We start from the raw sequence: 14,457 nt of genomic DNA, 5'->3' as shown, positions 1-14,457 counted from the left end.
CGGCGGCGGCGGCGGCGGCGGCGGCGGCGTCAACATCAAATCTTAACCTGAGGTTAAGTTTTTGAAATGACATCATAACTTAGAAAGTATATGGACCTAGTTCATGAAACTTGGCCATAAGGTTAATCAAGTATTACTGAACATCCTATTAGAGTTTCATGTCACATGACCAAGGTCAAAGGTCATTTAGGGTCAATGAACTTAGACCATGTTGGAGGAATCAACATCGAAATCTTAACCTGTGGTTAAGTTTTTGAAATGTCATCATAACTTAGAAAATATATGGACCTAGTTCATGAAACTTGGACATAAGGTTAATCAAGTATCACTGAACATCCTGCATGAGTTTCACGTCACATGACCAAGGTCAAAGGTCATTTAGGGTCAATGAACTTTGGCCGAATTGGAGATATCTGTTGAATTCCCATCATAACTTTGAAAATTTATGGATCTGATTCATGAAACTTGGACATAATAGTAATCAAGCATCACTGAAAATTTTGTGCAAGTTTCAGGTCTCATGATTAAGGTCAAAGGTCATTAGGGTCAATGAACTTTGGCCGAATCGGGGGTATCTGTTGAATTACCATCATAACTTTGGAAGTTTATTGGGCTAGTTCATTAAACTTGGACATTAGAGTAATCAAGTATCACTGAACATCCTGTGCACATTTCAGGTCACATGACCAAGGTCAAAGGTCAATGAACTTTGGCCGAATTGGGTGTATCTGTTGAATTACCATCATAACTTTGAAAGTTTATGGATCTGATTCATGAAACTTGTACATAAGAGTAATCAAGTATCACTGAATATCCTGTTTGAGTTTCACGTCACATGATCATGGTCAAAGGTCATGTAAGGTCAATGAACTTTGGCCATGTTGGGGTTTTTTGGTGAATAACCATCATATCTCTGTAAGTTTATTGGTCTAGTTCATAAAAAGTGGACATAAGAGTAACCATGTATCACTGAACATCTTGTGCGAGTTAGAGTAGTATTCAAAGTCAGCACTGCTGCTATATTGAACCGCGTGATGCAGGTGAGACGGCCAGAGGCATTCCACTTGTTCTTATTTTGGGGGGGAAACCATCATACCTTTATACGCATTAGGTGTATAAAGGTATGCAATTTAATAAAATTTTGGTCTATGTATGGACCACTAGTTCGAATGATAAATATGAAGGGAATTCCATTCTGGACTACGATCTTCTCCACACTGGTATAGCCTGCCTTGTCTAGGCTCAGTGATCGAATGACAATATCAAAATCATAAAAAATATGATCACTGAGTCCTCTAGGCTAGACCTTATCCATATATTTTATAATCGTGGTAAGTGCGTAATTTCTGTCTCCACAAATTATTAAGTCTTAAGACCCACTTCTACCCCCAGTCCCGTGTCTCCCTCGTTTTGCACACATGTTTAAGCATGACTAAAACTTACAATGACAAAACTTACCAATATCGTGATGGTAATCGGATGCGGACTTACTAGACAGACTCTCTCCTTGCCCTTCTTTTTTTTTTCATGTTTTTTTTTTGTTTCTCGTTGTAAAGTCTAAAAAGAATCAGTAATTTGAAGCCGGTTCGCAGTTCCCCACAAGTATTAATTCACTGCCAAATCCAAAATGGCGAACATGAATTCGTGTTGAAAGGTATTCAAAGTAGGTGCAGTGATCACTGACTCTGGAAGATTATTCCCATATTTGACAACTGTTTGGCTGAATTGAGAGTGCCCTCTGGTCTGTGCCTGTGTTGTTGCTTAGTTCAAGATTTTCAATGAGTGACCAGGCCCTAGGTTATACAGTTTCCCGTGATTGTTGCATTGCGAGAAACTTCTCAACTTGATGTAAAAGTCTATAGAAGACGGGGATGCTGCGAAGCCTCAGCACAGCAGAATCTATTCTGACCAAAATGACTGATTTTTTTTGTGTGAACTCAGCATCAAGACACTTGTAATGCGACAGTTAAGTAGGCATATTTTCATGTTGGGTAAATATTCAAGTCTAATTTGATTCCTGAAATGAAATCAACATGTGGGCTGCATACAATATTATTTATTTCTTTTTCTTTCTCTGTTCCAGGTATCAAGGATTTCCCAGACAATCAATCTCCCCCAAAGCTCCATATAAGGGGGAAGGACTGTCAACCATTTAGAATACAAGAATCACTGGAGCAAGACTACATGTAAGCAAGAATTAAAAAAAAAAGATAAGAATATATCTCACATTTATCTCCTTTTGGAACATCACCTTGACAACCAGCTATAATTCAATTTCTACAAGAATTTCTGAAATACGACTGAAATCATGAGTACTGGAGGAAAAGTGGCCTGGCCTGCTGCCAACCCGTGGGGAAAGAGCCCGCCTGTTGCTGTTTCATCACTGAGTAGCGTTATGGATGAGGAGTATGCCTTGCAACTGCAGAAGGAGGAGGAGAGAGTTGATGTGCCCATAGCTCAAGCAAGGTGAGTGCTTGATATGCATAGGACCATGTCACGTGATACTGCCAGGGATTGCAGTTGAGGCAAACGTTTTGCCCGCCTTGGCCTCTGCCCGATTCACATGTAAAAAGTCTATGGGAGAAGGTTTTCTCCAGCGGCCTTGTGATTTGGAAGTACTGGCCTTGACTACTTCTCTGAATACTGCCATTACAGATTAATGCCAGTTGTGGTTACGATTTAAAAATGAGTTTGTAGAGAAGCCAATAAAATAATCATAAAAGTGTCAGTATGTATGCTGAAGGATTCTCAGAGATACTGTTTAACTACTGAGAAATGAGCAAAATAAGCATGATATTCCATGAAATGTTGGGCCTTTTTCCAAGCAATAAAAAAGAAACAGTCTGCTTAAATCTCTGTTGGTGATCTTCAGTGCAATTGTTTTTCATCTTAAGATGTCACAAACTTCAGTTATCTGACTGTACCATATTTTCATCAGGGTGATATTTTCACTATTGAGTTGACCTTAGTTTTATAGACTTTCTCCTGAGCTGTAACTGTAACAGCCCCTCCAGAACTTTACACATGGTGTACCTCAAACCACTTCTGCAACTGCTTTCATTCATCTTTAAAGCTTCTCTCATCGGTCATCAGTAGTTAACGTAAACATCTGTACAATGAATTTAAAAATCCTTTCAAAGATACTTAATCTTTTCTCATATGGTGTTATACCTTCATTCAAATACATCATGTGATATAGCCTAAATTAAAAAAAAGGAGGGGGGTGCACACTGACTGAATTTTCATGCCTCCCTCAAATTCTAGTAATCTAAAGTGAAAAATATGACCAAATATCCATTCAATGTTCATGTAATTTATATTGGCTGCAAAGCAAAAAAAAAACGAACAAAAAAAACCCCCAGTGTATTAATTAAAACACAATGATGATGTTCATAAACATTTGAAATGCTTTCTGATTGATTTCATTGTAGTCCCACATATGACATCGCATGTGATGTGCAGACTGAAGATGGCAAGGAAACCAGCAGTGATCTGCTACTGGCTCAGATGCTTCAGCTTCAGTATGACCGAGAGTACGATGCTGAACTCACAAGAGAGGAACAGAAATACAACAAAGATAGCAAAGGTGAGTCCTTATAAAGTCGGGGATTGTTTCATAAAGATTTAAGTATGCCTAATAGAATTGCACTTAAATGTCTAGTTGCGTGCGGTATTAAAGGCATCACAGCATTGTTCAGATCATGCCAAGAGGACGCGTACTACTGCAAATTGATCAATAAGATTGCGCCCTGCATATCATGTACGTGTCTGCATTCAAGTGCCACTCTCAGTCATAGGTACTTAAATCTTTGTGAAACTCCCCCCTGTTATCATACCAGATTTTCCATGTACCAGATTTTCCATGTACCAGAGATTTTTTCTGTGAAAGAAAAGCTAATAAAATATGGATCAATGTTCATTGAATACATGTTTTTTTATAGTTGAAGAATCACAGCTAGGAGAGTCTGGTTTATTCCTATTTAGAAGAATTCTATCAAAAGTGGGAGTTTCAAAGCAATGTTGGAGTTGAAAAAAAAGTAAAATGTAAAGTTAGCTGATAAAGATAAAAGTGAAGTTGACCAATGTTGCTTACTTTTATTTGCTCCTGTGTGTTATATTAAGGCAAATGCACTTGACCAATAATCATAGCTATGTCTTTTCATGCAGGAATCTTGCAAGTAGTGCTGGGTGATATTTTTATATCATTGAAATTATACGATATTGAAAAATATTGAATATACGATAATGGTTTAATGACTTTGGTGACATATCGTGGCAACACCATATTCCCAGAATATTGTTGATTGTGAAAAGTTGATCACTCTTTATTGACCACAAATGCTGCTGCATATTGCTTTAAATCAACTCAGTATTTGGTATCTGTAAGTTGGTAACCATTTCCCTCTTCCCTGCTCTCACGAAATTGCAGCGTATAATGAACTTATAGTTTTCAGATTCAGTGATATTTTCTGGTGGTACTAGACCTAACATTGAAATAAAATATCAACCAGCTCTACTTGCGAGCATCTAGTCATCTCTAATCATGATGTTTCACCTCTTATTCAAAATAAAAAGAAAATTGGGAATGCAAAAAAGTCTTTTTAAAAGATACATAGCCTCTTTTAATGCCAATATAAGGACTGTATTTGTCTTTCACAGGAGCTGTCCCGTATTTTTTTATTTGTTCATTTTAATTCTGTGTGTGTTTAGTTCAATTCTGTGAACAATTTATTTTTTGTGCCAGAGTTTGCCTCAAATGAATTATAAAGATTTAGTACTTAATGCTGCAATCAAAACATCTTCACCCCCTTCCATTCAACAGTGAGCATTTCCTTCTCAAACTACCGTTCTGTCCACCCTGCATATGATGACGAGGACGACGATGATGACGATGATGATTTTCAAGAAGAATGGATTCTTGGTGATGAAGGTAAATAAGATAAAACTTGGCTTTACCTGCTTTCTCTTCATTCTGTTTGGTTTCGCCCCACATGGTGTAACTATACGAGTTCATCTGCAACCAGTTCGTCTCTTAGCCATTTGATCAAATTGCAATTAAAGGGGAATCCAACCCAAATAAAAACTTGTTCTTAGGGGAATAAGAAAAATCAGACAAGTTGATAGGTGAAAGTTTGAATACTATCTGACAAATAATAAGAAAGTTATGATTTTTTAAAGTTGTGAATATTGGTAATCCCTAGATCCATGGAGACTGCAAATTGGCCACATATGTGATGTCACAGTGATGTAAGGCAAGGACTACTCTTCCATGTACTCCAATACATAAAATGGCTAATATGTCATTTTTTCAAATGTTTTACTTCAAATTTTATTTTTCTTTCACGAGGACATAAAAAAATATACTACCAGGGTTATATTTAGATTACTGCCCCAGGGGATTGGGCAGTTAGGAGAAAACCACAAATCCCTGATAATTAAGTACATGGCCTATGGGAAAGTTGTCCTTGCCTCTTGTCATAATTTACTTACCCAGTTGCCAATTTGAAATCTACATAATCATAGGGATTTCAATTTTAAAGCAGCCATAACTTTCTTATTGCTGGTCCGATTTCTTTCAAACTTTCACCATTCTGTTTTATCTATTTTTCTCCTTTCCAACACTACATTTTATGACCAAGGCTGGATTCCCCTTTAAGCCCATTTACCCTTTTGTTTAATTTCCAGTTAGGCCATACTCATTTTGTCTAATATCCATTTGGTTTAATGCAACTTAGCATATATTATTGGATTAATGTCTATGAATCATATTTCAAATGACAAAGTGCAGTGATGATAAGTAAACAAAATGGAAATTTGACTGTGTGGGCATTCGACCAATAAAAAAGAAGGATAATTAGCCCTTTTACCCTTTTGTCTAATTTCCATTTAGGTTATCATTGTGTGACAATTAGTCTGAATTGGTATTAGACTATACGTAATTTTTTCTTCAGTTTTTAGTGCTGTCTTATTTTTTTCTTTTTTTTGTATAACTTGAAAGAGAGTCAAATAAAAAACGACTGTTCATTGTTTTGCAAAAGAAGTGATGATTTTTTTATGGTAGCCAATCTAAAACATTGCCTTGAACATCTGAAATAAAGATAATTTTTCAGATAATGTTTCAGAAATGCATTAAGTGTACTTATTGTGCAAGTTTTTGGTGGTATCACATAAGTTTTAAGTAACAATGCTGTAAAGGGATTCTCTAAACATTTCCCAAATTTTCAGGAAGAGAAGCAGAATTACTTGGAGCTGGAAGCACTCCCGCGGGACAAAAGAAGTCTATCATTACCAAACATGATGCACAAGTATGTGGAAGGAAGAATGCCAGTCGAGTTATGGATCAGGTAGGCAAGCCACATCTGACTTTTTATCATTTTTTTCTAATAGAAAGAGACATTTGAGCTCCTGGCCATAGGCGATGTCATTTGGTTTGTTTTTTTACAGCATTTTTTAATTGATGTAATTTGGATCTAGATTTTTGAAAAGGAATCTGTTTGTGCCTGTCATTGGTTTGTGTGCAATTTTCCAGAGCTACAATTAATGTATAGATGAGTATCGCTTTGTATGAATTGTATAAATTGATCTGAGTTGAGTTTATATGGATTTAATCACTATTCAATATTATCTGATGTAAAAGAGAGAGAGAGAGCAAGAGGAAATTGAAAGAAGAGATCTCTATTGAAGCATCTTTCCTTGATCTTAGTTTTTATGTCTTTTCAAGTTTCCCTTCACCTTGTAAATGATATCAATTACTTTTTCTTTCAGTTCCCTCCTGATTTTCCGAGCGGTAATAGCTTTGGGATGGATATGAAGCTATCAAACAGCGTCTACAACGTCCTTAAGATTCACTCACAGAAAGAAGAGAGTAAAGCACAGAGATTACACGAGAAGAAAGAACATTCAACTGCCGTAAGTCTTGCGTATGAAAAGTTACTGTATCAGCAAATTCCTGATTTTAGGCTTTGATTATTTACCTATGGATTTAAGTGGTAATACTGGCTCCAGATGAACTTCAATAACAATATTTAAAGTCATTGTTTTATCCATTGAGCGCTTAAGATTTCACAAATTACCCTAGACATGGGATCTTTTATCCCTTAACACAATCAGCCCAATCAGAGGTGATACTTTATGGGGAAACCTTGTATCTAACCTCTCTCCACTTTCAACGCCCACTTCAATTCTTTGCTATAAATGTCATCTGTTTAGCGATCATGTTCAAATTGTACCAAAGTATTGTATTGAAATGGATCAATTTAGGATGTTGTGTTAAGTGATCGTATGACAGAGCAAGAAATATATTCCTGATAAATTGATAGGAAATGTTACTTTTTTCATTGTGCACAATGAAATCCATTTTACATGTCCATCATTGTCAAATTTCCACTTCTGAATATATGTCAATTTCTACTCATGTCATAAAAATTGTGAATATTATAATATTCACAATTGTCTATAATATGATAATATAACATTTTCTTACAATTATAAATATATTAAACAAAACAAAATCACATTTGCCTATAGAGTAAATGATGAAAATGAAATGAAAAGAAATGAAAATGAAAGTGAAAATGAAAATGAAGTGAAAATGAAGTGAAAATGAAGTGAAAATGAAATGAAATTAGAAAATTCCGTCTATACTTTATTATATCCCTAACTCTTTATGTCCCAACTCTTTCTATTTCATTTATTTAGGAAATGGCTGTAGATTCTCGTACCAGGATTATGTTGTATAAGCTAGTCAATAATGGTCTTCTAGATTCCATCACTGGTACCATCAGTACCGGTAAAGAAGCAGTCGTCATCCATGCGTACGGAGGACAGTAAGTAACATGCCCGATTAGAAGGCCTTCTCGGTTGCATCACATTTGCTCCGGCAACGATTGCTCCGATGAAAATTCTGCGCGTTAAGCCAAACCTAAAGCTTAACCTCCAAAACTGAATAAACCCTAATCCTTATCTTTACACTACTCTGAACAGAAAACTTTTACATACTAACTCTAACCCTATGCCCTCTTAAAGATAAATGAAAGTAGTTGCAGTAAACACTGATTTTACAAGAAAGTGTATGAAACCAAGCTCAATTGTCACTATATCATCGAGGATCTAGATCTGGTACAGTTACATAAATTGTGTGAAATCTTGAAATCTACGCTGAAAAATGTTCACCCTGAAGATCACCAACACAGATAAGCGCACATGGGACAGTGTATTATTATTGCTTTGAATGTCGGCCCGACGCTTGACCCGAATCCCGTGCTTATTTGCTAATTTCTCAGCAATTACACAATTTCTTCCAGAATCCTTTGGCACGTATTTTTAATTTATACAAACAGACACTTTGTTGGTCATTTCATTGGATTCTGTATGAACTCATTTTGAAATCGTTACCACAACTGGAATTTATCTTTAAGATGGAAGCAAATGTTGCAGGAGCATATGTCGTGTCACTGTTTTTTTCAGAGGGTAGGGTAACCATGCTGATCTGTAATAAGTAAGATAAACCAATTTAATTCATGGCCCTTCAAAAGGTTTGATTCATGTAAGTAGTAAATACTATGGACTAGCCTTGAGAGAAATAAAAAATTCATTAATCTGAGTAGAATTGTAATGCGCCCAGTCGAAGACGAGGACAGTATGATTTGACTTGGGGCAATAAATGTTGCATGTCCCCAAAGTATATAGTCCATATTAATTTTGAGACTTAATTAAGAATAACTGAACATGCTCTTTTGAAGTTGAAAAACATACTTGCCCTTTGGCCCCTCCCCCATTTTAAATATTAAAAAATGTAATAAATCTTTAAAAATAGATGTGATTTATTCTATGATTTTGACACTAAAAAGTGGCTCCAATAAATCTTCTCTTAAAAGAAAAGAGTTGATAAGAAGGTAAGCAAAACAAAAGAATTCAATTTCAAATTTTTCTGGAAAAAAATTATGAGAATTCAGATTTCACTGGTTTTAGTCCATTTACGAATAACATTACACAAAGTAAATTTACCCTAATTTACCATATAAGGATATGAGCAAGAGTATAGACAGAGCCCATGGTTTAACTCACCAAGCTAAAGTGAACAGTTGCCATTAATAAAGAGAATACATTAACACAAATAGCTCCACAATATCTAACCAATGGGATTAATAATGCTGAATTAGTAATGAAATGCTTTTGTAGCAGAGCTGTTACAATTTAATTGATCATATAGGCAGGTAAAAGTTAGAGTCAGGCAAGTGTTTTGAAGTAAAAGACCAAAAATACTTGGGCAAGCAAAATTCTCACCGTAGAATGACCAAAATTAGGCTTGATATGATATTGACACTAATTTTGGTCATGGCAGGTAGATCAGTTCATGTCAAAATAGAGAAAAAGGTCAATGGTTTATAAAACCACAAGACTTTCTTTTGAAAAGGTAAAATTGTTTTTTTCAAGGATTTTTCAGGCAAAGTGAAATAGATTTTGGGGCAAGTATATTCCAACTGTTTGAAAATTTACTTGCCTGACTGGGCAAGTGCTTCTAAAAAAGTTGTGTAGCACCCTGCATATAGGTTTTATGCAGGGACCATCTGGCTATAGTAGACAACTTGTTGAAGAATGAATTAGAAACAAAACAAGTTCTAATATTATTTGATTTGTCTTCTACCTAGGATGGACGACCACATTATACCAGCAGAGTGTGCGTTGAAGGTCTTTAAGACGACACTAAACGAGTTCAAGACAAGGGATCAGTATATCCGCAACGATTATCGGTTTAGAGCTAGGTTCAAGAAGCAGAACCCTCGAAAGTTCATCCACATGTGGGCTGAGAAAGAAATGCATAATCTCAATAGGTAAATAATGTACGAATACCCTATTTGCCATTCGATTGTTCGCCAGGGTAAACAAACAAATAGTTCTTACAATCAAGTTTCCTGGATTGTCAGAAATCACGAAAAGGTTGACCTACATATATTTACAAGACATTGGTCACACGTACAGTAATGGGCAAGCTGATTTAGTCAAGTGTCCAAGTATAATGCTTGTGACATGCACATCAACACAGCCGAATAATGTGGCAGCGATGCCTTAAGTTGCAACAATGCATTACGTACACATTGATATGAATGTTTTGAATGTGACCGGGCTTTCTGTTGGCGCTCTGTTAGGCTAACAACGTTTTTGTGCGGCCGGTACTGCTTGTTGGCTAATAATCTTCTTGTTTATCATTTAACTTGCCTTTCTCAAATGCTCTACTTTCTAACCTTCTTTCTCACCTATCCATTTCACTTCTACGAAGTTTTACCTCTATCCACTTATCTTAGTCCATTCAAGACTCACCGTATGGTGCACCGGTAGACCACTTCTGCGATTGTCCATACCACTATGCAAATAATATCTTGTACACCTTCTCTTATCCAGGATGCGAGAAGCTGGGATCAGGTGCCCGGAGGTGGTGTTGCTACGGAAACACATCCTGGTGATGTCATTCATTGGTAAAGACCAGAAGGCAGCTCTCAAACTGAAGCATGTCAAGTTCTCAGTCAGCGAGGCTCAGTGTGTCTATGAAGAATGCCTTGAGGTAGGGTTCATCCATATCTTTAATGATTATGATAAGAATCAGTCTTGTAGCTATGCTAGCAGCACCAGGCTTTCCTGCCCAGTGCTCTGAATTTGAGCCCAGCACCCCCCTACCCAAAATTGCCGGAGAAATGTTCACAAAAATTATCTCAATCAGGTTATTTGATTCTATTACAAAATTTACCCTAAAACCCCGGACCACCTGCCATTCAGAAAAATCACAAAACTGATAGAATATGCTAATAAATGCATGAAATCCAATTTTTTCTCTAATAAGCCCCAAATTGCTAATTATTTATTCACAGAGTCTTTGTTAGATTTTGAACGAATGTTCTTTAAAGAAGTTTGATATCACAATAAAAAAAAATGTATTTTATTTATTTCTGTTTTAATTTCTTGTCTTCATGTGAATTAATGCAATTAAAACAGTTTAACTCTCATAGTCCTTGGGTATTTTTATTCTTTTTACCGGGGGGGGGGGGTGTATAATGACCATGATGAAGTCGGCCAGTCTTCATTTAGTTAGGATTACTTTTCAATCATTAGTCCTTAATTCCCATTTGATGGATAAAAAAAATTTATTTAATTTTCTTTTTGATTTTTCTATTTGGTCTCTCCGTAGATGATAGAGAAGTTATACCACCAATGCAATCTGATCCATGCTGATTTGAGTGAATATAACATCCTATGGCATGAAGGTCATCTATGGTTCATTGACGTCAGTCAGTCAGTAGAGCCAACGCACCCACATGGTTTGGAGTTCCTCCTCAGGGATTGTACAAACATTAGCAATGTAAGTTATAGGGGGCGGTTTCACAAAGCTACTTAGACCTTGTTCACATCTACTTCCTTTAACCAGTTTAATGGAAACCAGTTTCTGGCTAAGATTTCACAAAGTTCAATTAATGTAACTGTACCTGGGGGCTGTTTCACAAAGATTTAAGTATGACTGAGAGTCGCACTTAAATGCCGATGCGTACATGATATGCAAAGCGCAATTTAATTGATCATTACGCAGTGTTGCACGTCCTTTTGGCATGATCTGACCAATACGGCCATGCCTTTTATAAGGCGTGCAACTAGACATTTAAGTGCGACTCTAAGTCATACTTAATCTTTGTGGAACAACCCCCAGATCACTACATGTAGATCCACAATGAAAGAGTAACAATTAATCTTGGTTATACAAACTTTTTCATGAAATCAGTGTTAAATGAAACTACTTAGATTTAACTTTAAAGCAGATACGACCAATAGTGCTATCTCGAGTCCTCAACTATTCATACCTGGCCAGTTTATGCTAGTGTAGTCTAGTAATATAGACCCACTTGAATGATAACATGCTTATTAGCTACTCAATACATTTTTACCGCAATAATTATGTTACCTAGTAGCAAAACAATTACTTTTCCTCTCATAACATTTTAGTTTCTCTATACAAATACAATAATAGGCCAATTTATTCTCTGTAGTATTAGCAGATATCTGAAAACGTATATAAATCGTATATAAATATATATATATATATATATATATATATATATTTATATATATATATAGACTATATATTAATAACACACTGTCAATGAGAGACCATACACAGTTCGCTCCCCTTTAAAATGAAATCATGAAGGTGTTGTCCTTTCTGGAGTCTTTTTCTTTGTAATTATAATATTTATGGTAAAAATTGATTTAAGCCTTTGTGAAATGGAGCCCGATATTCTTTGATTAGAGATGGACCTACCATGATTAGAGTGATGGGTAATTGACAGCAAGCAATAGGTAATTGACAAAATAAAAATCCAGACATGTAAACTCTTTCAACCTATGACCCTGTGCTATGTCTGATCTTCCTATGTAGTTCTTCCGTAAGCTTGGTGTCCACGATGTTCTGAAGCCGCATGAACTGTTCAACAGAGTCACTGGATTGGATCTACAGTACGGCAATGAGCAGGAGTTTCTAGGCCAGGTATGTTTGAATACGGAGTATCGATGAACTGGATCAGTGACTCACACTTTTGAGGGGATTTACCATAACTGAAAAGGGACCTTAACCAGAATAGGCTACAGCTACACAACATTGCAACATCTGTGGCTGCTGTTCCAAAGTTATGCAGCATTTTAAGTGCATGTCAGACCCAAAATTGCTCCAAAAGGTTTTTTTAATATTCAAGTCCATTTATCTTTCAAGCTAAAATTCATGAATTCATCATTATTGTCTTTTGTCTTGCATGAGATCTTGTTGCAGGGGGGGGGGGCATTTTGAGGGCTAAGCTTTTGTATAACTTGTAGATATTTTTGAGATGTTCTTTCATTTTTGTGTGTTTTGATTTTAGATTGAAGCCTTACAGCAGAGTGAGAAGTTCAAACCATCTAGTCCGAAAGAGAACAACTTTGCTTTTGATTACTTCTTTGACAAGATCAAGGGGGAAGATGCCTCAACACAAGAAGAAGAAGAAGAAGAGAAGATGGAAGGAGGAGAGAATCAAGCTGATAATGGGAGCAGTGTTCAAGCTACGGTGTCCTCAAAGAAGGATTAATTCTCACGATTATGTCGCGCGTGAGGAGATGGAGGGGTTTGGGGTTAGTTTGTGTTGAAATATCCAGAAGTAGATTTAGGCGTAGATGACAGTGGCTTTCACTAGAGGTTTTTTTATTACAAAGCTATTTTTATTTTGTATTTTAGTATATTCTTGTGTTCCCTTTAAATCTTATCGTTTTGTTCTTTCCTATCTCCCACTCTTTCTTTCTTTTTTTCTCCCTTCCTCTTTTTTCCACTTCTCTAACCCCCCTCTCTTCCTTGTTTCTCTGTGTCTCTCCCATCCCTTTCCCCCTCTCTCCCTTTCTCTCTTTCTTTGTCTCTCTTCACACCTTGTTCTTTCCTGCTGTCTCTGTATTTTTCGTCCCCCTGTTTTCCCCCTCCTTTTCTCCCTCTTCCCCTTCCTGTATCCACCCCACCCTCAATCTCTCTCTTTCCTCATATCTCTATCTTCATCTTGCCTTTGAATCTATTTTTGGATACTATTTCACTCATTATGTTAGACCGAGTATGTAATTCGAATTGAATTCCAGGGTCCCGTCTTACAAAGAGTTGCGATTGATTCAACCAATCTCAACTATATGGATATCCATCAATGTGATAATTTCCCACCAAAATTTTGCATGAAGCTCTTTTGTAAGCAAAGCAAAGAGCACAGCAATTTGTCAAGGCAACAGTGAATGTATTAGTATATGTTTATCGTGATAACATTTTAAACAAACATGCATTGTAGATGTTGGGGTAGCTGGCTTTCCATAGTTGTGGTTGATGGGGTCAATCGCAGTGGATATGTTAAAAACTGACCTGTTTAAACTTCTAGTCGGGCTGTACGATGTGGTAAATGATACAAAATATTGATACGTTAAAACTTCAATGAAAAGATGATATTGGGTCCATATTATAGGATATATCTCGTGATACTGCATTGTAGAATAGAATAAGGTTTGGTATGTTTGATGTCTGCCTTGAAATGTTACGGTAAAGCAAGGTCATGAAACCCAGTAATTACCACCATTACACTGTCAAATTTGCCAAGAATTGAGGCATAAAAGGCTGTGAAAAGTTCAACCCGAATCATTCCTGCCTCATCTGTTGCACCTGGGCTCTGTTGCATAAAAGTTACTGTTATGGTAATTTTGCAACCCAATGGTAACGCTGATCATCAGACAATCGAAATTCCACGTAAGTTACAGTTGCAGGCCAAGTTTAAACCATAATGGTAACTTTTATGAAAAAGAGATGGTTTCTGAACATCATTTGACAATGGTTGACGATTATTTAATCAGGGGATGATTTATCACCTTGGTTTTTCAGCTGGTGAGAATACTCAGATATGTTCCACGAATATCAGAAATATT

The 14,457-nt window shown here is 36.4% G+C and overlaps 1 protein-coding gene across 1 annotated transcript; it reads left to right on the top strand.

Moving 5' to 3' along the window:
* The first annotated feature begins 2,193 nt into the window (after window positions 1-2,193).
* On the top strand, window positions 2,194-13,223 carry LOC121417311 (serine/threonine-protein kinase RIO3-like). Its single transcript, XM_041610971.1, is given in 12 exon segments — window positions 2,194-2,466; window positions 3,432-3,586; window positions 4,823-4,930; window positions 6,226-6,344; window positions 6,766-6,909; window positions 7,699-7,826; window positions 9,651-9,833; window positions 10,402-10,561; window positions 11,183-11,353; window positions 12,422-12,529; window positions 12,897-12,994; window positions 12,996-13,223. Coding segments are annotated over 12 exon segments (1,695 nt in total). The 5' UTR covers window positions 2,194-2,308; the 3' UTR covers window positions 13,159-13,223.
* The last annotated feature ends 1,234 nt before the right edge of the window (window positions 13,224-14,457 follow it).

The sequence above is a fragment of the Lytechinus variegatus genome, chromosome 1 (assembly GCF_018143015.1).
Source record: "Lytechinus variegatus isolate NC3 chromosome 1, Lvar_3.0, whole genome shotgun sequence".
In the NCBI taxonomy this organism is placed as follows: Eukaryota; Metazoa; Echinodermata; class Echinoidea; order Temnopleuroida; family Toxopneustidae; genus Lytechinus; species Lytechinus variegatus.
This window is presented reverse-complemented; position numbering and strand designations above follow the sequence as displayed.